The sequence below is a fragment of the Toxorhynchites rutilus genome, chromosome 2 (assembly GCF_029784135.1).
Source record: "Toxorhynchites rutilus septentrionalis strain SRP chromosome 2, ASM2978413v1, whole genome shotgun sequence".
NCBI lineage: Eukaryota > Metazoa > Arthropoda > Insecta > Diptera > Culicidae > Toxorhynchites > Toxorhynchites rutilus.
In genome coordinates this window covers 310,293,656-310,316,872 of record NC_073745.1, presented here as the reverse complement: position 1 = coordinate 310,316,872, position 23,217 = coordinate 310,293,656, and the positions used below count along the sequence as shown (strand labels likewise).

The 23,217-nt window shown below is 38.0% G+C and overlaps 1 protein-coding gene across 5 annotated transcripts in view; it reads left to right on the top strand.

Moving 5' to 3' along the window:
- LOC129770833 (four and a half LIM domains protein 2) overlaps positions 1 to 23,217 on the top strand; it is a 422,902-nt gene that overhangs the window by 256,410 nt on the left and 143,275 nt on the right. The window contains exon 1 of one of the 5 annotated variants that reach the window (XM_055773936.1): positions 14,881 to 15,012. The exons of 3 other annotated variants lie outside the window; for them this stretch is intronic. In XM_055773936.1, the coding sequence (XP_055629911.1) occupies position 15,012 (1 nt within the window). In that variant the 5' untranslated portion in view covers positions 14,881 to 15,011. Of the gene's footprint in view, positions 1 to 14,880; positions 15,013 to 15,132; positions 15,149 to 23,217 lie in introns of those variants that run through there. One more of the 5 variants, XM_055773937.1, reaches the window with a different exon arrangement.

Sequence of the window (23,217 nt, the reverse complement as noted above, 5' to 3'; positions counted from 1 at the left end):
CGAAAAGTTGAAGCGTAAACAACATGCACTCAAACTAGCATTGATAGAAAATAAGTCATCCTCAGCACAGAACATGCTTTTTACTGCCTAAAAGAGACAAATACGCAGAAAAAAGCATCCCAGATATGATATTTTTGAAAGAGTGAAATACTTGTATGTATGGAGCCGATTTCTCATGTGTAGGGGTTGAACTTTCATTTTAGTTGTGTGAGTGTCAGCATGGAATTGTACTTGTATGGGTATCAATATTGTCAATTGCATATGTGTGCGTGAGTGCAACCTGCACGCGTAGCAGCTGTTTCTGGTAATGCTGTGCTGAATATGTGACAGTAGTGATAACACAACTATTAATTGGAATTTACATTCCCGTTACCACTGCTGTCACGCATTCACATTCAAAATCACGCCTCATTTGAGACTCGTTCTTAGTTCTTTCAAAATATAACCATGAAAATAGTTGTATAAAAAAATAAAACCCACTATTTATCGTTTCGTGTGCTATAATTTTCTTGTTTTTGCACCTCATATAAACACATCAGCCATGAAATCAAACTGTCCATCTAAAGTCGTCCTATAGATATTTCCACTCATGTTTTGTCATCCCGATTTATGACATTAAATGAGACATAACATAACAGAAAATGTCATGACTCACAAACACTGGTAAGCATTTGTATAATATACATGGTACAGCAATAGAACATTAATACGAGCAAGCGAAACAAAAGACAAATAAGCTTTCCGCATACTTTGCCACATACACGGCCCAGACCGAGCTAGGTATTGTTCTCCTTCATGCGCTCCTTTTTTTACCTTTAGAAAACACTTCCTAACTTCATATTATAATCAGGTGCAATATTATCACGTATATGCTGAACAACTACTGAAGCATCATTAGCCATGTGGATAACGTGGTCGTGTAAAATAGCTTCGCATTCCAGCCGGCCTTGGTTCGATCCCCATTGACGTCGTATGGACTTTTTTTTTGGCACAATCCCAAATGAAATGAGAAAAGAAAACAGAAAGAGACGTCTTCTCGCATACATACAAACCATTTTTAAGCTTTTAAAACAGCTCATTATTTTCGCATTTGACTCTCCAGCACACTAAATGGCATCATTTCTGCCAAAGATGAAATGTTTTCTGCCAACGCTAGTTTGGGTGTATGTTACGTGATCACACATACCAATGCACGCGAATATTACCCTACATTATAAAACGCAACGAATCTTATAGATATACAGGGACAGTATTTGCTGAGAGCAAAACGGAGAGCGTAAAAAAGTACATAAACGTTAACGTCTTTGATGTTGCGGATAGCTCTTCTAATGACATGTATAAGCTCATTTAATGTCACTTTTTGGGATGCCTAAAAGTGTGCGAATTATTTATTTTGGGTGTAGATTTTTGCCACTTCGAATATGTCGAATTTCGTACCAACGAGAGTGTTTTTGCGGGGAGTGTTACTTCATTACTTCAATATGAAGAAGAAAGCTGCGAAAAGTCATTGCATTTTGGTGTCGGACGTGGTTTGCACGGTTCAAAAGTGGTAATTTTGACTTGAAAGACGAAGAACGCTTCGGACCGCCAAAAAATTGGAGGCTTTACTCGATTAAAATCCGTCACAAAGCAACAAGAACTTGCAAATGCACTTGGAGTAGCTCAGCAAACCATATCCGATCGTTTCAAAGCAATGGGAATGATCCAAGAGATAGCAATTGGGTGCCGTATTCAAGCCACGAGACGTCGAACGCCGTTTTTCATGTGCGAACAACTGCTTCAACGGCATAAAAGAAAGGGTTTTTTGCATCGAATCGTTACTGGTGATGAAAAGTGGGTCCATTATGACAATCCTAAACGTCGGGCAACGTATGGATACCCCGGCCATGCATCAACATCGATGGCCGCACGGAATATTTACGACCAGAAGGTTATGCTGTCTATTTGGTGGGACCAGCTGGGTGTTGTGTACTATGAGCTGCTAAAACCGGATGCAACCATTACGAGGGACCTCCACCGACAACAATTGATGCTATTGAGCCGTGCACTGAAGGAAAAACGGCCACAATACGAGCAAAGACACGATAAAGTTATTGTGCAGCACGACAATGCTCGGCCGCATGTCGCAAAACCGGTAAAAACATACTTGGAAACGCTGAAATGGGAGGTCCAATCCCACTCGCCGTATTCTCCAGACATTGCTCCGTCCGATTATCGATGCAACATGGGCTGGTTGGCCAGCACTTCTCCAATTCTGATCAAAAATTCAAAAATTGGATCGATACGTGGTTAGCCGACAAACCGGCCGATTATTTCCGCAAAGGGATCCGTGAATTGCCAGAAAGATGGGAAAAAGTTGTTACTAGCGATAGGCAATACTTTGAATAACAAAACAAAACATAGAAACTTACCGGTACTCCTATTATTTTGTATGAGAACTCAGATTTTTTGTAAAAGTCTCTCATTATAAACAATAATGATTGAAGAAATACACAAAGAAAACGTATCCAAAAAATAAAATTCAATCTTCCCGAGACGTTCGTTTATAGTCTTCCATTTTATAAAGGACAATACACTCGGCTAATAATGGACATATTTAGGGAACAAACATTTTCAACGATCACTTTTTCACGACATCGAGCATCGAATTTAGAAAACTTCCTTCGGGCCCCAATGACACATCCCAATGTGCCGTCAAAAATGTGTTGGCTAGGTTAGACCTCATGCCGGGTGTTCGGGTTCGATTCCCGTTCTGGCCGGAGGATTTTTTGTCAAAGAAATTTCCTTCGACTTGCACTGTGGTCACGCGTATTCTAGAGCTTGCCCCTCGGAATACATAGGCGTGTTATTTGGCTTAAGAAATCTCAACTAAGTATTAATAAATGACGCTAATTAATGCATACGTTGAGACGGCAAAAGTTCCACAGGGAACGTTAACGCCATTCATGCAGAAGAAGAAGGTTAGACCTTGATCACATGATTACATTACAAATCTATCTTTTCCTTATAACTATCTAACTATAATTCTCAATATTTTGTCTCATTTTCCCTATATTCTCTTCCCTCCCTGAAGAAAATATGTCATCCTACTGACCCTGATGATCATAAATACAAACCCATTGGTATTGGTATTTGTTTATCAGGAGGAAAAACTTATTCAAGAGAACGCCAAACCTACAGATTTTTAGTACCTTTAGATACACGAGATCAATTAATTCGATTCGATTCGATCGATTTTTGCTTTGATTATCATCTATAATAAACTTTTAATTCGTGTCTCGCCGTTTCAGAATTATTCTAATGGTAACACTGAGCTATATTTTCCCGAAAAGACGTAAATTTCAAGGACTTATCCTTCAGTTTAAAATCATTGTAGATCCAAATAAAAGAAGAGGGTTTTATTCATAAAGAAGAATTATAAACTATTATAATAAATATATATATATATATATCTTTATGACAGTGAATTATTTATATATTAATATACAAATAATTTATTGAAATAAAGTATTCAATTATACAAATATCCAATTGCTTATCAAAAAAAATGCTCAAAACACCTTTAGTTTGATTTTGGACATAAAAATGTTGTTGTTGAAAAAATTAAGACAATCGGGTTTTAATTCCTAACCTTTTTTTCAGTGTAGGATTGAATTTATGATTTTTCATATTTTTCATGAAAATTTAGATAGACAATTCTCAAAAGTCACTAATAGACTTTTTTTTTAATTCCCGTTTTTCAGATCGAGTTAGATCAAGTTTGAAGTCATAAACAAATTTCACCCCCATTCTCTCGCTTTCAATTCGAATGAAACATAATCTGCTACCTTTTGGAAGCACCTGTAAGTCATCCAACCATTCCCTACATAATAAATAAATATAAATATTTCCGATGGTGCCGAATCGTCATAAACTTCCACAAGCATCCCATGCGCTTCGGCTGCACTTTTCATCCAATGGAAATAGAAAACTTGGAATATTATTTCTATATTTTGACTTTGACTAACCTAACCAAACCAAAGGGTATCTGGGAATACTCCAATTTCTTTGGGCTGCTCAAAATGTACGATATTTATTTGGGAGTCATTTTTATGTAGAAATCGCGATTTTAGTGGGCCGGAAATGAAAATGCAATAAGTTGATAAGTCGTTCACTAGATTTTCTTTATTTTTAATTTGATTTTCAGTTTACAACTTTGCATTAACAGTTTGTACTCTCCAATTTTTCGTTTATTCATGTATCGTTCATTTATATAAACTAATTAAGAATCTTTGCTTGGTAAATTTTTCCAAATTATGTGTTTTTTAATGAAACGACATAATTGAAAAACAGAAAATTCTACAAAAATGTGTCCTATGTATGATTTGTAGGAAATAGTTTGAATGTTCATTTGATTTTTCTCGAGTTCTGAAGCTAGATTGAACGAATTCATTTTAAAAACATAAATTCGGTTTAAAAAAATTGTTATATCAGAAATGGCCCGATAAATAAATGACAATATTCTTGACTACAAGTCGTCTATACATCGCAAAATGGGTCCTATGACAGACTTTTGGAAAATAGTTTGTTTTTTGTTTTTATTATGAAAACTCATTTTTTTTAAGTTTCCTTCTAAATTTCTCATTATAAACAATAATCATTGAAGTCCTACATAAAACACATATTAAAAAAAGTAGATGGGTTTGGGCCTATGGGCACGGACGGAGCTTGACGTAGAACTGTGTTTGTAGTAATTGCATTTGAAATAAGTTTTTTCTTTCATTGTTCATAAATCTGTAATTTTCCGTTTTTGATACATCAACTGGAGGTCCTAGAAAAACCACCCACCCTTTTTTTCTATGTATTTAATTATGAAGAACAGGATAAGGATCCATCATTTATCGGTGCATTTTTGAACACAGGTCTAAATAGCTTAGATCTTCATAAATATACGAGGACAGTCCGATAAGTACTTAGCCTACAAAAAAAAACAAAATTTTTGGAAAAGTGGCGATTTATTTCTCAGCTTAGTCTCCTTTTAGCTCGATACACTTGACCTAGGCCTCCGTGGCGACGATAACCTCCTCTTTCGACTCAAATTTCTACCCGGCGAGTGACTTTTTCAAGTTTGGAAACAAAAAAAAAGTCGTACGGGGCCAAATCTTGAGAATACCGTGGATAGGGCAGCAGTTCATTCGGTCAAAACAAAACTACGAGTCCGATTCGGCTGAAATTTTGACAGTGGCCGTTTACGAGAACGTACTACACGATAAGTAATCTCTCTTCCGATACTGACACCATCGGGCGATGAGGCTAAGTACTTATCGGATCGCCCACGTAAACCTAAGCCTAATTAATCTATAACTAGAAAAAATATATTATGGATCAAAATAGTATTTTCTCCAAGGTTGCCATGTTGTCCGGAACATTGTTTTTAGAGTTGTAATAACTTATAGCCATGTGATGTGTATTAAGTATCCTATAGTCATTAGGGCTCTCCTGGGAAGTTCGTGTAGCTGCTGTAGTATATTGATCTCATCGGTGGCTAAGTTCTGCTTATTTATAGGAACGGGAATGAAGAAAGGACAGTGAGTCTTTTGCATTTTTTTTTACATTACCAAACAACATGCTCGATATTATGATATCGTGAACCACAATTACATAAATTGTTAGTAGCAAGACCTATACGATAAAAAAATGGAATTGAGCACGAATTGATTGGACAACAACATGAACATCAATCTAATAAAATCTCTGAATCAGCGTTTGACCTTTTAAACCAGGCTCTTATCAAATCTTTGCGGAGAATAGAGTGAAACTCATTCCTTCATTGGTTCTGCCAACTGAAGAATGGCTATTATCGACGAATGGAGAGTTATTCATAATACGCATCGACTCACATTGTGAGCAAACGCCCAAATTGTAGGCAAAGAGATTCCTCGTTGCGTCGTGGGGGAAAACGAATGGCTTGTAAAATTGGAATAATATACCAATTTTAATCGTCAAATTATTGACTTCTTTTATTATGAATTTCCTGTCTAATGGTATAGAATATAACATATTTCGCGTAATATGCGTTTGAAATCCCTTAATGAATCGTTACATGCCCCATTTTCAATTTCGTACAGTGACCTCTCTATACAGAAATCAAAGACGTAGTCCTACGTCAAAATTGTTAGTTTTTGGTGGCTTCGGCATTGAAATGTATACTATAACTCTACAATTATGTTTTCTACTGGCGTGCTTCATAGGTGTTTAACACTAATGAGACTGATTTTTTTGTATACCTAGATTTAAATAATAGTAAAAATGAATGCATGGCGAAAGAATAACTTATGTGTAAAACAGCTATTTACATGTTTTTTGTAAATGAAATAACAATTTCACTTGGGAAAAAACAGTATACATTATTATTTGTACCTTTTTTACAAAGTAAAGTGGAAATCTTTTTATGTGTAAATTGTACGCAAACATACTTTTGACATTTTTTTACTGTTATTAATTGTATTTATTGTTTTATTGATGCAGCAAAGTCGTACAAATTTTGTGTTTGTCAGAATGAGTTACATTTGATAATTTTGCAGTTGAATTTTTGCGTCTTCATAATCTGGTGAGTTTTTCTGTCATGCAGCTTTGTATTCGGTGGAAAACTGTTCTGCTAATTGGAACAAGAACTCTTTCCGTTTTACTAGGTATATTCTGTGTTAACCTGCACATGGCTTCTGACGGAAATAATTGTTCATCAAGTAATTGGTTGATAGCAAGCCTGACTGTTTCCAATGAACATGTGAGATAATTTCGAAAATAAGGCAAATTTATTTGTTTGTAAGCGTCTACCCTTTTCGATTATTTCCTCAAAACGAATAAATCATATGATTTTCTAGAATTTTTCTGTTTTTCTGTGACTATAAAAAAAATGGGACCCCACTTTGGTTTTGGTGGGTAGAAATAAACCAATTTTATTTTTTTCTACCTTGTAATTTCCACGAGCACATAAAATTAAAATATATGCACGTATTTTCGGCATTACTGTTGTTCAATCGTTTCTCAAAATTCGACAGCCTTCTTCTTCTGTGCGTTTGATAATATTGTTATCTATTATCAACGAGAATGCACTGATAAGATTATCTGATGACCATGACCACACAATACCACCGGTAGCTGTTTCGGTCCCCGGAAAGGTGTTCTTATTGATTCTTCATCAGAGTCTGAAATACTGAGCATCCTACGCCTTTTCTTGGACATATTGATGACACTTTCATTTTCATCATTGGTGATTCATCGCTACGTTCAGTGTTATATGTTTCAATTTGAATATAATCCCCTTCGTCTTCAGATGGTGGTTCAGAATTTGTTGCATCTGATTCTACAGGGTTTTCCAACTTTAAATTCCGAAAGTAAATTGAAATAAAACAGACTTAGAATTCGAATTTCGATGAAACTTTTATTTCAAATTAAAGTTTGGTTTATGCCATTCACATTCACCATTCACAGTTACCGTCTCGTTGTCCTCATTTTCAAAGAAATACGGCCCGATGACTCCACCAGACCATAATGCGCACCAAACAGTGACTTTTGGCGGATGCAATGGCCTCTCAACAATCATGTGTGGATTTTCTGAGCCCCATATACGGAAATTTTGGAGGTGGTACAACACTCCTCCCACCTTTCTAACAGGGGGGGTCTGCCATAGAAGTGAAACACAAATTTCTGCATAACTCGAGAACTAATCAAGCAAATGGAACCAAATTTAGTATGTGGAAGTTTAAGGGAGCAATAAATGTTTTTATTGTGGTTTAACACTCCTTTCCCCTCTCTAAAAAGAGGGGGGGGGGTGACGAACAACTCGAGAGCTAATCAAACAAATGGAAACAAACTTAGCATATAGGGGTTTAGGTATTGATAACCGTTTCTATGGTAGCTCGACACTCCTCCCACCTCTCTAGATGAGGGCTCCCATACAGATGAAACACAAATTTCTGCATAACTCGAGAACTAATCAAGCAAATGGAGCCAAATTTGGGTTGTAAAGGTTTTTGAGTACGAGAAATGTTTCTATGATGATATGACACCCCTTCCTCCTCTGGAAAGGAGAGGGGATCCCATAAAAATAATGCACATATTTCAACCAAACATATTCCAACCAAACATGACAATTTTCGGAAAACTCTGAAGGAAAATGGGAAAATTCGAAAAATTCAATTCGCATGTATTCTACAATTACATATTGACAAGCGTTGTTAGTCCATTTGATGTTTGCGGTAACGAAATTGATCTTCGTTCGAAAATGGAAATGGATTTTAATGTGATAGAACGCACTTCTATATCTTCTTTTATCTATATACAGGCAAACCTTTTTTTGTGCGGGGGATAGGGACCGCACAAAAAAGTCGCATAAAAAAATCATGCAAAACTTCAACAACAGCTTTTCAAAATCGAGTTCGGTACACATTTTGAAAAAAAAAACTTTTTTTGTGCGGTAGATAGGGACCGCATAAAAAAAGTTTCCCCCAAGAAAATAACTCAAATCCACGCCATTTACCGTTCAATTTCCTTTTGTTTCCCTGCTTTGCTATGGGACACTTTGCCTTTCGGTTTCGCGTGGTTGTTTTGTGTTTTTAGTTGCATGTTGAAACGTGTTGCTGTCAGAAATCATGTCATGCAAAAACTTAGAAAAACTTAGAGCATTTGATGAGAGGAGAGGAATGATTTCAGAAGTGGATCATTGAGACGCAAATATGCTCTTTTCGCACTGAAATGCATATATGCCATCGAAAAAAAACTAAATGGACGATAACTTCGTCAAATATGCTTCTTTTCATACACCGCACAAAAACAGGTTTTACTGTAAATAAAAATTGATCGCCGAATGTGTTGATAAGAGCAAAACTCGAGAAAGGAACTGTCCGATTTAGGGCTGTCTTCATTCTATCATATTTTCTGTATTAACCCTTTGCGGTCGTATTAAATTTAGGCACGGGTATCGTACTGGTTGGAATTATTTTTCCTTGAAAACACAGTGATACATGTATCATGCATATGTGATACAAGATTATAAAAAATAAACATTTTTTTCATTTTATTTCGTGAACTATATACAGTCAACTCTCCATAACTCGATATCCAAAGGGACCATCGAGTTAGGGAGGTATCGAGATACAGAACATTTTTTCCTAATTTTTTTTTATGTCTCAAATTGTCATATATTAGGGTAAGTGTCCCAATTATGGTATGAATTTGAATTTTGGATTCATTCCCTTAAAGTGAAAAAACACCTTTCTCATATAAAAAAAATATTTTTTACAGAATCTTTCAGGAGGTGATAGACGGTTATATTTCACGAAAAAAATCCTTCTACGCATATGTTAGAATTTCAACGAATCACCGAAAATTGCACAACGAGAATGATTTGCTAGTCCCAAGCGTCATTCTGTGGGTTCTTTGGCAATTTGGTTGGTTCAGGTCAATCACGGAGAGCAACTACGAATTGTACAGTCTACCCAAGCTCAAGCTCAAGCTCTACGCATATGTTAGAATTTCAACGATGACAGACTTATAGAACTTTTTCTTTGTTTCGGATTCTGTTGGCTCAAACTGACTCTACATTGAAAAGTATGCTACGTAATCCGATTTTGTTGCTTTCATTTGAAAGATGAGAAAATTTAGTACAGGATATAGTAGTGGAATATCTAAATTAGTGGATTAAACATTTTTGAAGTGGAAAATTTAAAAGTTTTTTTTTATTTGCAATTATTAATTTTATCCTAAAAATTCATACTAAACTTGATTGTTTCTATCAATTAAATTAAAGCTCTCTAACCTCTCTACAATTTGTTCTTTGACGCCCAACTTCTATCTCTCTTAATTTCGCTGCAATATCGATATAAACAATTCCCGATGAAGATTCAATCAAAATCTTCAAAAATCGCGATTTTTAACCCACTGTACTTATAAAAGCCACTTAAATTTCACCTTAATGCTGAAAGGTTAATTTTTTTTCTTGAAATTGTTCATATTTGAATTATAAAAAAAAACTTTTTTTTTCAAACTGTATACAATCGAGTCCTAAATTTTACATAATCGAATCATATATAATCGAGTTTGTATATAATCGAGTCCGACTTGCATGAGGCACTAGGTTAACAAAGAAAATATGGATTAAGTATGTTACTCAAACTGAATTGTAACGATCACGCAGGAACTGTTCAATCACAAAGAAATGTTCGAATAGTTTCACAGGAACATTTTCAGTTGATTTCAATATTCCGGACATATTCTTCAGGTTTGATTAAACGTTCGAATTATCATCTCAATAGAACTACTATCTTCAGCGTTTTTCTCAGGTCAACACTTTCCAGTATATCGGTATCTGGCATCAGATCACAGCAAATCACGTTTTGGTCCTTTTTGCACTAATTATTAAAAGACATTGAGCAATCGAACGGTATTGTACCGTCGACATCAGCAAGCTCACGACGCATTAATTATGCCAGCGGAATATCACTCCCGTCCATGTTGGTTGTGCTTTGAAGTTAGGAATTCCCAGTTTCTGGACAAATTCTCAAGCCATATCCCGAAGAATAGAAGAGGGGTAAATTATTCTGTCTAGCTTGACAAGACAAAAATTCATTGACCGCTCCAGCTTCTCGATTCTGACCAACCTTATATGCTTTTGGTCTAGATACAATTTTCCATTCCGATTCCATTTTTACTTTAGTTTGAGTAGTGTTGATACCGCACTTTGTGCAATACTGAAATTATTTGCAGCTTCAGACCCCTTCCGTCCATATTTTTCGACCTGCTCGATGATTCTCAAACCTTTCGCAATGGTTAGCGTTTTGATTGTTCGCTTGAAAGGTTTCTCGTGGTTTTCCATACTTGAAAAGAAATTGTTTGATGACACGAACACTCCGTCTTCACTTTCAAGGGCAATTGAAATCTGAGGTAATAACGCACAAAAACATGTACGCGAAAATCAATCGAGTTAGGGAGGTGAAAATCCATGGAAAAATGAATCAAAACACATCGAGTAAGAGAGGCATCGAGTTAGGGAGGTATCGTGTTATGGGGAGAAGAATGCTTGTAAAATCGAAGGTGCCATGAAATCCATCGAGTTAATGAAAATATCGAGATACAGAACATCGAGTTAGGGAGAGTTGACTGTATATGTATTTAAATAAAAATAATACATGTGTATGTATTTATATAAAAACATATTTTGTAATTCTTCTTCGTGTGAAATCTTTCGAAACAGCCTCCAAGAGTAAATCATATGAAGTATAATCAATAAATACTTTTATTTTTATTATCCGTTGAATATGAGACACTTTTGCCATTGATGCAATAAATGTGTAATTAATGCCAGCAATGTGTATCCGAAATAATCAGCACTTTTCACTTTTAACAAAGATTTTTTTACATGACATTATTCAGATGACATTTATTTATTTATTCATTATGAGGGAAACCTCATCTTTTAAGTATTAAACAAATAACATTAAATCCTACTCTTTCTTACTAACAATAGAATAAGGTGAAATGTAAATACATGTTAGATATAAGATAGGCTCAAGAATTGAGTATGATGAATGTGAGTGCGAATGTGAGTGTGAACATTGTCAACATATCCTTATATCCCATCCTTTTCCTGAAACAAAATGTCACCCTTCTAAACTCGAGCAAGCCGCGAGTAATCGGTTCTCTACCTCATTAACATTAGAATTAATAAAAAATGTTTATGTATACTTGTAACTATACAGATAGGAGTTTGGCTCCTTTAAACTTATGTAACTGAGCCTGTAAAAATAAACGATTTAATAAAAAAAAAATTAAATCCTACAGATACATATATATCTAGACTAATAAGACACTTATGCAAACAACTATTCTGCTCTTTAAAAACAACTACTCGAACATAATTTAAACCAGTAGTTACACAAATGATGATTTCAGCGTATCCGAAATGAGCAGAATTTTTCACTTTAGATGAACAAAGATTTTGTTGCTTTAGACATTTATGCGATTATTCAAATAACATGAGACATTTCTGCAAACAGTAGTTCTGATACTTATGAATAATCTTTTCCATCACACCAAAGTGTTACAATGGCTAAATTCTGCTGTTATGTTTTTTGTCCCACATTCCTATGCATTCAACGCACTATGCGTTGTCTTGTGTGGGTGACTACTTTGTTTGATACTGAGTACCGTTATCTATTACTCATAGGAGCACCGTTTTGATTCGTGAACAGGTTCACTAGACATCAAGCTACGTTTAGGAAAAGCATAAACTGATACTTAGTGGAGTAAAACATAAGATTGGCATGGTTTCTTGCTGTGGTGGCTGAGAGCAGACAAACGAACACAAAGAGTTAAAAATTTATTCCATGTAACAGAGAAATATGTTATTTGTAAGTGGATGAAAAATCTTGCATGAGAATTGTGTCTGAAAATAATCTGATATTATAATGTCGAGTTTTGGTAGAAGTACTGAAATTTTATAGTAAAAAAAATATTTTAAAGGGTAGGTTAGAAGATCAATCAATGAACAGTTCTGTGATTGGACCCATGAGCGTGCGCTTTGTAAGAAAACGTGTATGTGAGAACGAAAAATAAATTTTGGGCGGGACGAAGTTTGCCGGATCAGCTATTGTTATATAGAAAAACTTCATCATTCAAGAACAAATATTAAAAAATATAGCGCTCTCTAGTTCGAAGTCATGAAAACAATAAAAAACCAACACAATTGATATGTTGATCATCTGATTCGGTTCAGTAGTTCAAAAGTTATGAAGTTTTGTTGGAAAAAAGTGTAAAAAAAGATTTTTGGACCACCCTAAAAGAAAATGGGCTCCCCAATAAAAAAAATTAAAAAATTCTGGTCCGATATTTTACGGTAAGGAACAAAGCTGGCACTTTTCGCGGAAATCTGAGAACATGGAATGGCTGATATGATGGTCCTCACATTAAAACTTTAGAGTGATTTTTGAAAGGCTCAAATTTTTTGTTTTGGGACATGTTTCCATCCCACTGTTTGTAGATGAAGTAGACAAAAATAACGAGTAAAAATAAAAAATCTAATTTTTCCTAGTTTTTGATAGTTGTTGTAGGGTAACACAATTTTTGACTTTTGATTCCTAGAAACCTCAGTGGAACAGAGAGACATTCTAGATTGAATGAAGAACTACCCTTTCGTCTTTGGTGATGAATGTTTCAATTAATAATGATCGCACCGCACATTGGGAAACTGCAATAAATTCTGTACATAATTCATTCAGATTGAATTTTGCACGTTTGTTGCTTTGGCGAATAAAAAATATTGGAATTTCCTACATCGTTTTAAAAAAAAAGTCCCAAAAACTATTTTCCATCAAATTTGTCAGATATGGACATATCCTCGAGCCGTCGCCTTATAGAACTTTTTTAACTAGAAGCTGCCGACAATTCATCTCCATTCGGTCACTGGATTCTGCTCTAGCGCCCGATTCGATTCTTTGCAGGTACAAAATGAACGATAAGCTTCTCGGTCCAGACAATAGTTTGGTTGGAGTTGTATGTTTGGCGACATGAGTACCTGAGAGTCCTGCGTTTGGCCTGATTGTACTGAATGTTTTCAAATACCGCGTACTTTGATCCATCAACGAACAAAGTTTTGGCGATTTTTGGAACTGATCAGGTTGGATTTTTGCTGCTGCCGATTGCCCGTCAAAAAATGAACAGTGATTTCGGATTCTGAGTGTTTCATCTTTCAATAAAATAAAGGAAAAAGTGCCAATATTCAGTTCAAAGGCCACTAACTTCCATTGCATAATGCAACATTACCAGTCGAGATTTTACCACATCCATTTTCACAAATGTCCCCTGACTAATAACGTAAATAAATGATTACACTTCAGCAGAACAAATTACGTCTGCCGGGAGCACACTAAAATGAGGGCTAAAAACAATCCAAGCTTTAAATGCATCATCATACAGACGGGAGAGGCTGGCGCAAATTGCGCCGCTTGTTCGAGCTGTGTGTTCGTGTGTGTGTGTGTGTACATATCGATGAGCGACAACAAATCTGGCAGCTAGTGATTTCATAAAACCGCGAATGTGAACCACAAAAACGCCAACCAAAACAGAACAACATTACCCCAAACGATTAATGTGGCAGCCAGCGTCAGCTGCTACTGTGCTGCCGACATGTGCTTCCATGTTCTCGATGATGCACGGGGCCAATGATACAACCTCAGAGCTCACGAGAGCATTCTCGCACGAGAATCTCGAGAGCAAGAGAAACGCCGCTGCCGCCACATGCTGCTCGAAGCTGGGCAAAAAATCGCAGCCAAACAGATACAATCGAGACCTAAACTAGAGCTGGTGCCCTGTAACATAAAGGGATTAGTTCCAGACCAACTATCCGTTGGTGGCGCGCGGTATATCCAACAACTGAAGACGACCGAGCGCAATCATTAGCGGCCTCCACCATCCCACGCGTTTTTGGCGCGCCACGCGCTGCTTTCGTTCCATCCGTGACATCTCGATCGCCACCGAACGCGAAAGCCGTATACGGACTAGACAGCGGCCTTTGAGTGTGCAAATTTCGCGCGAAGAAAGGAGCAATAGTGCGCACGCACGCATCGCACGAAGGTGTTCGTTGTGGGGGTGTTGAAGACGCGACGCGCGAATCCACCCGCCGGGATAAGGAAATTACTCACGCCTTCGAGGTAGATTAAAATCATAACACACCTTCCGACGGCCGGCCGTCGCAGTGATATAGCACGGGAGTGTGAATTCGTGCTGGAACCTAATCGGCTAATCATTCGTCCTGCCACCAACGCGGACACGGATTATCAGTGATATCAATTCGCCGCCAAGAAGAAGTCATTCAATAGTGTACGTATCGGTTAATTTGGTCCCCGAAGCCCCGAAGCAACTGCCGCCTACAACATCGACAGCAGCCATGTAGTCGCGCGCAATAACGCACCATCGGACGCTACGCCATCTGGCTGTTTGCTAGTGCCCCGCAGACCACAACTTGTCATTAAACAAGTGCGCTTCACAGTGTGTGTTTGTGTTTGTTTTGTGTGCGTGTGTTTGTGTTTCTAACGTGTGCTAATTTGTCGCCTTCCGACATTATTGCCGTTGCTGCTGCTGCTGCTGCTGCTAAATATGGAAGATTGATGAAGTAATAAGGCTGCCTCAAAATTTATTAATAATCTTAGGGTGAGATAATTGCCTTTGGTAGTGGATCTTATTTATTTAACGTTCTCGTTGAGTGACTGAAACTATATCCAAATGCTTTTTTTTTGTAGATCTCATTATTGTTTTTTGTGAGTTTTCGTTGTTCCAAAATGCGCATTGCGACACAATGCAAGACGACGGTTTTCAATCTTCTCCAATTGAAACATCTTAATCTCTCTTTCTGTCTTAAAATGTCGATGTAGAACGAGGCTGGATTGAAAATAACTCATTTGCACCGAATCCGTATCGGTCTTGACTGGTTGGTGATTTTTGGTCTTTTTATACCCTTCGTGTGTGCTTGTGTTTGGAACATTCCACCATGGAATTCCGTGAAGCATCATGTCGTATTCTGATGCTACTTTCGTATCTCATTCTGGGCTCCTTAATGTTGGTTCTGTTCTAACCATTTTCTGAACTGTTTATAACTCATTTTTTTGTAATCAACACAATTGTAATCTACTGATTTGCATTCAACCATTACTCGGAAGGAGCTTCGCCCGAAGAATATGGTGTACGTTATTATCAATAAGAATAACTATATCACATATTGACTCATATTGCAGATTTGTTTTCCTTACTTGTCAATTGTAGATTATACTATTCGTCCGAGTGGCTACGTTCTAGTAGCTCTTGATAAACAACATCCTTTTGGTACCACCAGAAGTCCTCCTGAAATAGAGAAACCCTTGGAATTAGCTTCTACGTTAGTTTTTGAACTCGCATAAAATAGAATAAAATAGGATTTTTATGGTTTGGAGAGAATTTTCTCAAAACGGCCTGGTTCAGACAGCTTACCATCAACACGAATGAACAGGCATTGTCCAAAAAGATGTTATCAACGATACGATCAAAAGCGTATGGTGATTAAAGAGATCAAGCATGTCTGTTATGACGATAAACGACATTGAAATTAAAAAAAAATAATTTTTTTTTTGAGTTTTTTTTTTATTTTGGTCGGCGGTCATCGTCTAAAGCGCTCCATTTCTCTGTAGAGTAGTGCGGGGCAAAGGTGCGCATTGGCCATTTTTAAGTAAAGGAGCATAAAGTTTCGACAACAGTGTAGTCGTTTGATACATTATTACACCAGCAACTCACACATAAAAAAAAGATACACTTCATGAAAGTGGCAAAAAGTTATGAGATAAAAAAAGTTTTGCGATGTTTTGATCTAATTTTTTCAGTTTTGGAGATGACGATTACCTAAAATAACTGGAAAGTTCGAAACTACACTATCAAGGAAACCTTCATTCTATAGTAGATGATAGTGCGTATTCGTTTTTATGAAAAAGTTCAAGAGCTTTTTTAAAAAATTCGATTAGTTCTAAAATTGCTTGTGGGACAAAGGTGCGCAGTGGCTGTGGGGTAAAAGCTCGCACTAGCGTTTTGCTCTGAAAAAATAAATAAAATGTTTTAAAACAATATTTTTAACGGGACCCACAAAAAGAAAACTGATTTGAAGAAATGCACTCGAGAAATGCTCAAATGGCCCGACAGAGGTTTCGGGAGAGACTCTCGAAATATCGGATTGCGGCAGACCTCGGTATTTCTGAATCGGCTCTGAGGAAGAGGCTCATATCAGAAAGTGATTTATGATTCGAATCTTCTTTTATTGACATTTCTACTTCTGCTGGAATGTGTCAGCGAGCACCTAGTGCGATTCAGATAGGTATTTACGAGTGAGCAGTCTGAGGATCTGCAGGCCACTGAACTAAGTTTTCTATGGTATGACTCTCAAAGATTTACGGCGCATGGCGTTCGATTTTTCAGAAGCCAACAACTTCCTGCACGAATTCAACACAGTTGCAAAACTAGCAGGAAGAGATTGGGCTTCTAGCTTCATGTGGAACCACCGTCTGTCTCTTCGAACCCCAAAACAACGCAACGAAGCGCAACAGCACTCCAAGGCAAAGCGTCGGAATCCTTAGAACCGAAATCCAAGATGAGGAATAAAAATAAACAATTGCAATTGCAATAAACAATATTGATTTGAAGTTTATTGTGCAATTTTTACACAATGAACTTCAAATCAATATTGTTTTTTTTTTCAACAATGAGTTTGAAATAAATCAAGTGAAGGTAACTATGTATTTATAAACTTGATCTAAATAAATAAAAATGATTTGGTGTCCGTTCCTCACGATTTAACTGAAGAACGGAGCCACGGATTTAAACAGTCAGTATCAGGATTTATGCATCTCAGTCTGCATCAAGTTTATATGTCAAAAAAGAAATCATATACCGCGAGTATAGATTACGTACATAAAAAATAATTTCTGTGGGAACTGAGTGTTCGAAATGATTTATATCAATATCAATTATGGGTGGGACGAAGTTCGCTGGGTCAGCTATTTTGTTAATAAAAACGAATTCTGTTTCAAATGTTGGACATTTTCGGATATCTTATATTGTCAGTATCCTTCCTCCCAAAAATTTCCACGTGGTATGTTCGACTATAACACCCACTCTTCTCCACCCATAAAAACACAGAACACCCCCCTCCTGCCTACTGGACGGTGCCTACACTCTCTAGTAACGATGTTTCTCCCGCTTCTGATGATGAAGCATTTATGTTTGGTATAAGTTATCTCAGAAGTTCAATTCAATAAGTGCGAACCTTTGCCCCGTATGGTGCGCTCCTTTGCCCCCACTATGGGACAAAGGTGCGCATTTGTGTTTTTGTATTAAAATAGGCATTTGTCCAATTACAAACACAACTCGAGAAATGCGTGTACTACGTTTCGAAGGTAATATATATAGTTACAATTTGGTAAGCAAACGGAATTTTATTTGCTTTTATTTCAAGAGTTATTGGACGACAACAGTTAGGTGCGCACCTTTGCCTCGCATTACTTTATGTCATAGATCTCATCTCCATCTCCACTTCACACATGTTTTTTGTGAACATTGATTCTCACCAACATCCACAAATTTCATAAACATTGGATCCTTTGCAAGATTGTCAAATTAGTGGTCGTAAATTCAGAAGAAGCAGTTTTGTAAGTTTGATTATTACAAAACAAGTGGTCACAAGTTATGTTTACAGCATCACATTCACAAGGCTGACAGTTAGAATTGTGATGAGATGGGATGGTGACATCAGGTCCAGCTGAAGCGTTCTTTTCTAGCACAGGGATTACTAGCAAGATTTCGACTAAATGCCAGGCGTATGATACGATTAAATTCAACGGGATTATTGTCAGCAGAGTTTTAGATGAACATCAGTTGTTGAATTTCTGATGATAATTTCAATTAATTTATTTGATTAAATAATTCCTTAACGGGTCAAGATGAATGCTGTGGAAAATACATTTCTAGGCTTCCAAGTTTTTTGTGACTTACGTTCTGAGAATCAAACTGAAATGTCTTTGATGTTCGAATAGAAATGTGAAATGTTTAGTTCATGTTTTAGAAAAAGACAATACTTATATAGAACAAGTAAATAAAAAAGTAAATATTCACATTGGCATTCGATTTTTCAAAGATCGACTCTTTGGTACCGATTTAATCAGTGAATCGATCCCTGCACCGTTTAGTAAATCGATACATCAAGATCGATCTTTTTCTAAAGATCGCCCAATCCTAGTTCGAGAGCTTCTATAACAGAATATTCCGTGACTTCATTCACCAACAAAAATTCGAGGATCCGAAAATTAATATTGGTAACTTTGTTGATTTGCGTTAGATTATGCAAGCTGAAACCATCCAGTAGGGTACAGCAGGAAGCTGGAATGTTTGAACGAATAACATCAATGGTAGGATGTTACGAAATACTGTATAAAGGGCGAACACGAAATTATTGCGACACCGAAAATGTCATGCCAATTTTCTTATAATGTTTAGAATCAAACCAAAATTTTAGGGTAGTTTTATACATATATTTACTTCAAAAATCAAAAGAAAAGTTAATCGATGGAGCCTTGAGTGTAAAATTGAACGCATTTTCGCTTGATGCCCTCCATCAAAGTCTTTACAGTATCATCCGGTACCAGTTTCTCAGTTTTTTTTCCATTTTCTTAACATGTCCCTCTCGTCTTTGACTGTCTTCTTGCTCTTCCGAAGTTCCCGCTTCATTATTGCCCAGTACTAGTTCGGACAGTTTGGCGGGTTCATGTCATTTGGAACAAAATGGACAGAATTGGCCTCATACCACTCCAGGACACTTTTAGAATAGTGGCATAATGCCAAATCTGGCCAAAATAGCGGAGCTTCGTCGTGCTGCTGCAAGAACGGCAAAAGGCGCTTCTCGAGGCACTCAGATTTGTAGATCTCGCCATTTACTGTGCCCTTTGTCACGAAAGGCTCACTCATCAGTCCGCAAGAGCAGATAGCCTGCCAAACGAGATATTTGGAGGCAAACTTCAACATTTTCTTCTTCTTAAATTTGTCGTCCACATCGAACTTGCTCTTGCCGGTGAAAAACTCCAACCCCGGAATTTGCTTAAAATTGGCTTTTATATACGTTTCGTCGTCCATCTCACAGCAGCCATATTTTGTCAGCATCTTCTCGTAGAACTTCCGTGCCCGAGTTTTAGCCGTCGATTGTTGCCGCTCATCGCGGTTTGGGAAGTTCTGTACCTTGTATGTATGTAGTCCAGCTCTCTTCTTTGCATTCTGGACGTTGCTCTTCGGCATGCCGATCTTTTTAGCCTAATCACGGCTTGAGACGTTGGGATTTGCTTTAATCATCCGCTTCACCTTTCCTTCCGTCTTTTTGTTCTCCGGTCCCGGTTTTCTTCCAGTTCCTTTGCCGTGGTCCAACGTCAACCGCTCCTGGAACCGCTTCAACACTCTGGAGACGGTTGAATGGTGAATGTTCAACATTTTTCCCAACTGCCGGTGCGACAGGTCAGGAAATTCCAGGTGTTTGGAAAGAATTTGTTCTCTCGACTCGCGTTGGTTCACCTCCATTTTCATTGAATCGAAAAACACGACTTCGAGTTTGACAGCATGTACACAATACACATCAATGAGAAAGTGTGCAAAATTTGGTTGATTTTCACCCAATGGTAAAAAAGTTATGCCCTGTTGAATGTGTCGCAATAATTTCGTGTTCGCCCTTTAGAGTGTTCAATAAGCTCGAATACAACTTTTCATTGTTGGGTAGATGCGCACCATGTGCATTCTGTGTAGTGGTATTAGTGTCACCTTTAGTCTCATATATAGACTAACCGACTCGCACTGTGTCGACTTGCTGTCATTTGTTGTTTGTTTACCGCGCACGATGACGGAGTACCGCGACCTAGTAGTAAAGTTGTTTGCGAGAGATGAGCAACCCGACGACATATTCTGGCGGTTGAAATACCACGGGGTGAAGCGGTATTTCATCTATACCACAATCTGTCGGTACCGGGAGACGGGCTCGGCCAAGGACCGTGCGAGATCCGGGCGGTCGCATACGACGAGGATGCCAGCAGCCATCAAAGTGGCGATTTCGTCGAATAGATGAACCGCTCGATCCGGAAGGCCGCAGCCAGTATTCAGAATGCAACGCGGTGCCGATGTGTAACAAATTTTTTGTACTCAGTTGAGCTCTCACTCAATGCAAATGCATGCGCTCTGACGAATGAGCACGCTCCGTTACACAGATCAAATGTAATTCTATACCTGTTTTATACTGCGCTTGAATCTGGTTTGCCTTCTCTATTGAGTTATTTTTCTTCACACAACCGCATACGGTTGGTATGGATGCGCACTGTTGTTTTCATGCATTGCTTAGAACGAGCGAAGACAAAGCGAACGATAGATTTGATGTGTGTGTGTGTGTGTGTGTGTATGTGCGTGAAATGAGGCGCACATCACACAAGTGAGAAGCGATGTTCAGTATCTGAATTCTGCGCTGTGTTCATTCGGCGCTGTCTTGTTTGTGAATTTTGTGCACTCCGTACCAAACGAGCATACGTGAACTCAAGCGCAGCGCAGCGAATGTTTTATGAAGACTGATAGCAACTGACCTGGATATGTCGATCTGGACTTCCCACGTCGTACAAGAAACGCAAGGTTCACGGGGTAACGAAGGCTACAACGAAGAAGAGACTGTTCAGAGCCAAACTGATCCTTTCGCGGCACGCAGGCCAGGAGTTCGTGTTTTCTGATGAGAAACTCTTTGTCTCCCAACAGGCACACAATGTCCAAAACGATCGGCTGTGGTCACCCACATTAGCCAGCATCCCCCGTCGGTTCGCGGCCAACGGTCGGCATGTCGCAGTTCCAGAGCGCCGCATCGGTGTTGGTTTGGGGGCCGTATCCAGGTGTGGGAAGCTCCCACTGGTGTTTATAGAAAAAAAAACGTGAAAATCAACGCCGCGTACTATAAGACCAAGGTTCTGAAGAAGGTTGTGGCCCCGGTACTACGAATCCTCTAAGAGAAGGATCATCACGTCTTTCAACAGGTCGGTGTAATGGCCCACACGGCGTATATCATCCAAGCGTGGTGTCGGGAGAATTTCGCTGATTTTCTCGATAATATTTTGTGCCCTCCCAGATCCCCGGAACAGTGTGGCCACACGTATAGATTTATCTGGAAAGGTATAGATTTTTTCATTACTTTTGGTACATATTCTGTACGGTACAGAGTACAGATTTTCGTAAAAAAGTATAGTTTGGTACAGATTTTTTCAGCGTGGGAAATCTCTTTCTATTTTGAGATCAAAACATTTGATTAAACATCGTGACGGCAACTCGAAAATTTTAATAAATGATAGTATGCAATGTGGGGGGTGTGCACCCAGCAAATATGTCGTTAAGGCTCTCAATAAACATTGCCTCAATAAAAATTGACGCAGAAAAGAATATCTTATATTTTCAATTTCAACACATTTTTAAAGTGTATTCGAATTTATTGAACACGAGTCCATCGCCGAGCCGCCGTCGAAAGCGGTCTCTACGGTTTCTCGCACGCAAACCTGTGTTCCACTGATTGCCCGGTTAGTTTGAAACATAGAGTACGATACGATCAAAACTTTGAGAGCTTTGAGGCACCCTCTAAATCATGTCCGATTGAGCAGAAATTTTGCACAGGTCCATTTTGGGCCAAGAAACAAAATTTTCATGGTCGGTTCTCTCAATTCGATAGTTATTTTTTTCCATACCTTCTTTGCCTCTCAGGCTAAGGTTCCAAAAGGTCGATTTTCGGCCAAAAATTTTTTTTCGAGATGACACCTGATCTCGCCGTTTCATGCATGTTTAAGACATTTGGAATCGAAAAAAAAATTAGATTTTTTTAATTTCCTTTGGAAGATTTTCGAGGATCGAAAAATCATAACTTTGAGCGCTTTGAGGCACCCCTAAATCATGTCCGATTGTGCTGAAACTTTGCACAGGTCATTTTCATGGGTCAATAAACAAAATGTACAAGGTCGGTTTTTGAAATTTAACATGAACATTTTCGCTGCCACTCTAGACTAGAGTGTACAACAAAAATTATCTTTAGATAAAAATGTACATGAATAAATTCGGCTCTGTTACAGCTAAATTGCTAATTGAGCCTAATAAAATAAACAGATAGGATAAAAATATGTATAAAATGAATCCACATGTTTTTATCCACGGTTTACAAGAGAAACCTGAAAACATACAAAAAAATGATGAACTTTAATACAGGTTCACACCTGCTGTCGATTCATTTTCATTATTTTTGTTCCTTGCCCTATCCCACTCATAATCGTAAGGGTGTACAACCTCGGCAGAGTCTCGAGAGGATCGGCACGAGATTACCCCCTCAAATGCAATTGCAGCAAAGCTGGCCGCAACCAAAGACCAAAGCCGGACCAGGCCAAAAACGGTCAGCATCAAAATTCAAACCACCTGAGAGTGTCATGAATGAATGCTGCCGTTTGCCCAAGCGATTGTATAACCAGGGCCGGCATAACTCCCTCCAACCCGACGGTGCTGATCCCAACCGGCCGACCGCTGCGCCCCCGAACTCAAATAATTAGCAATAGCAAGTCGCTTAAACGGGGTGGGATCAAAAGCGCCAAGTGTTGGCAAAAGGTAAATCAACTATTTATCGCATCG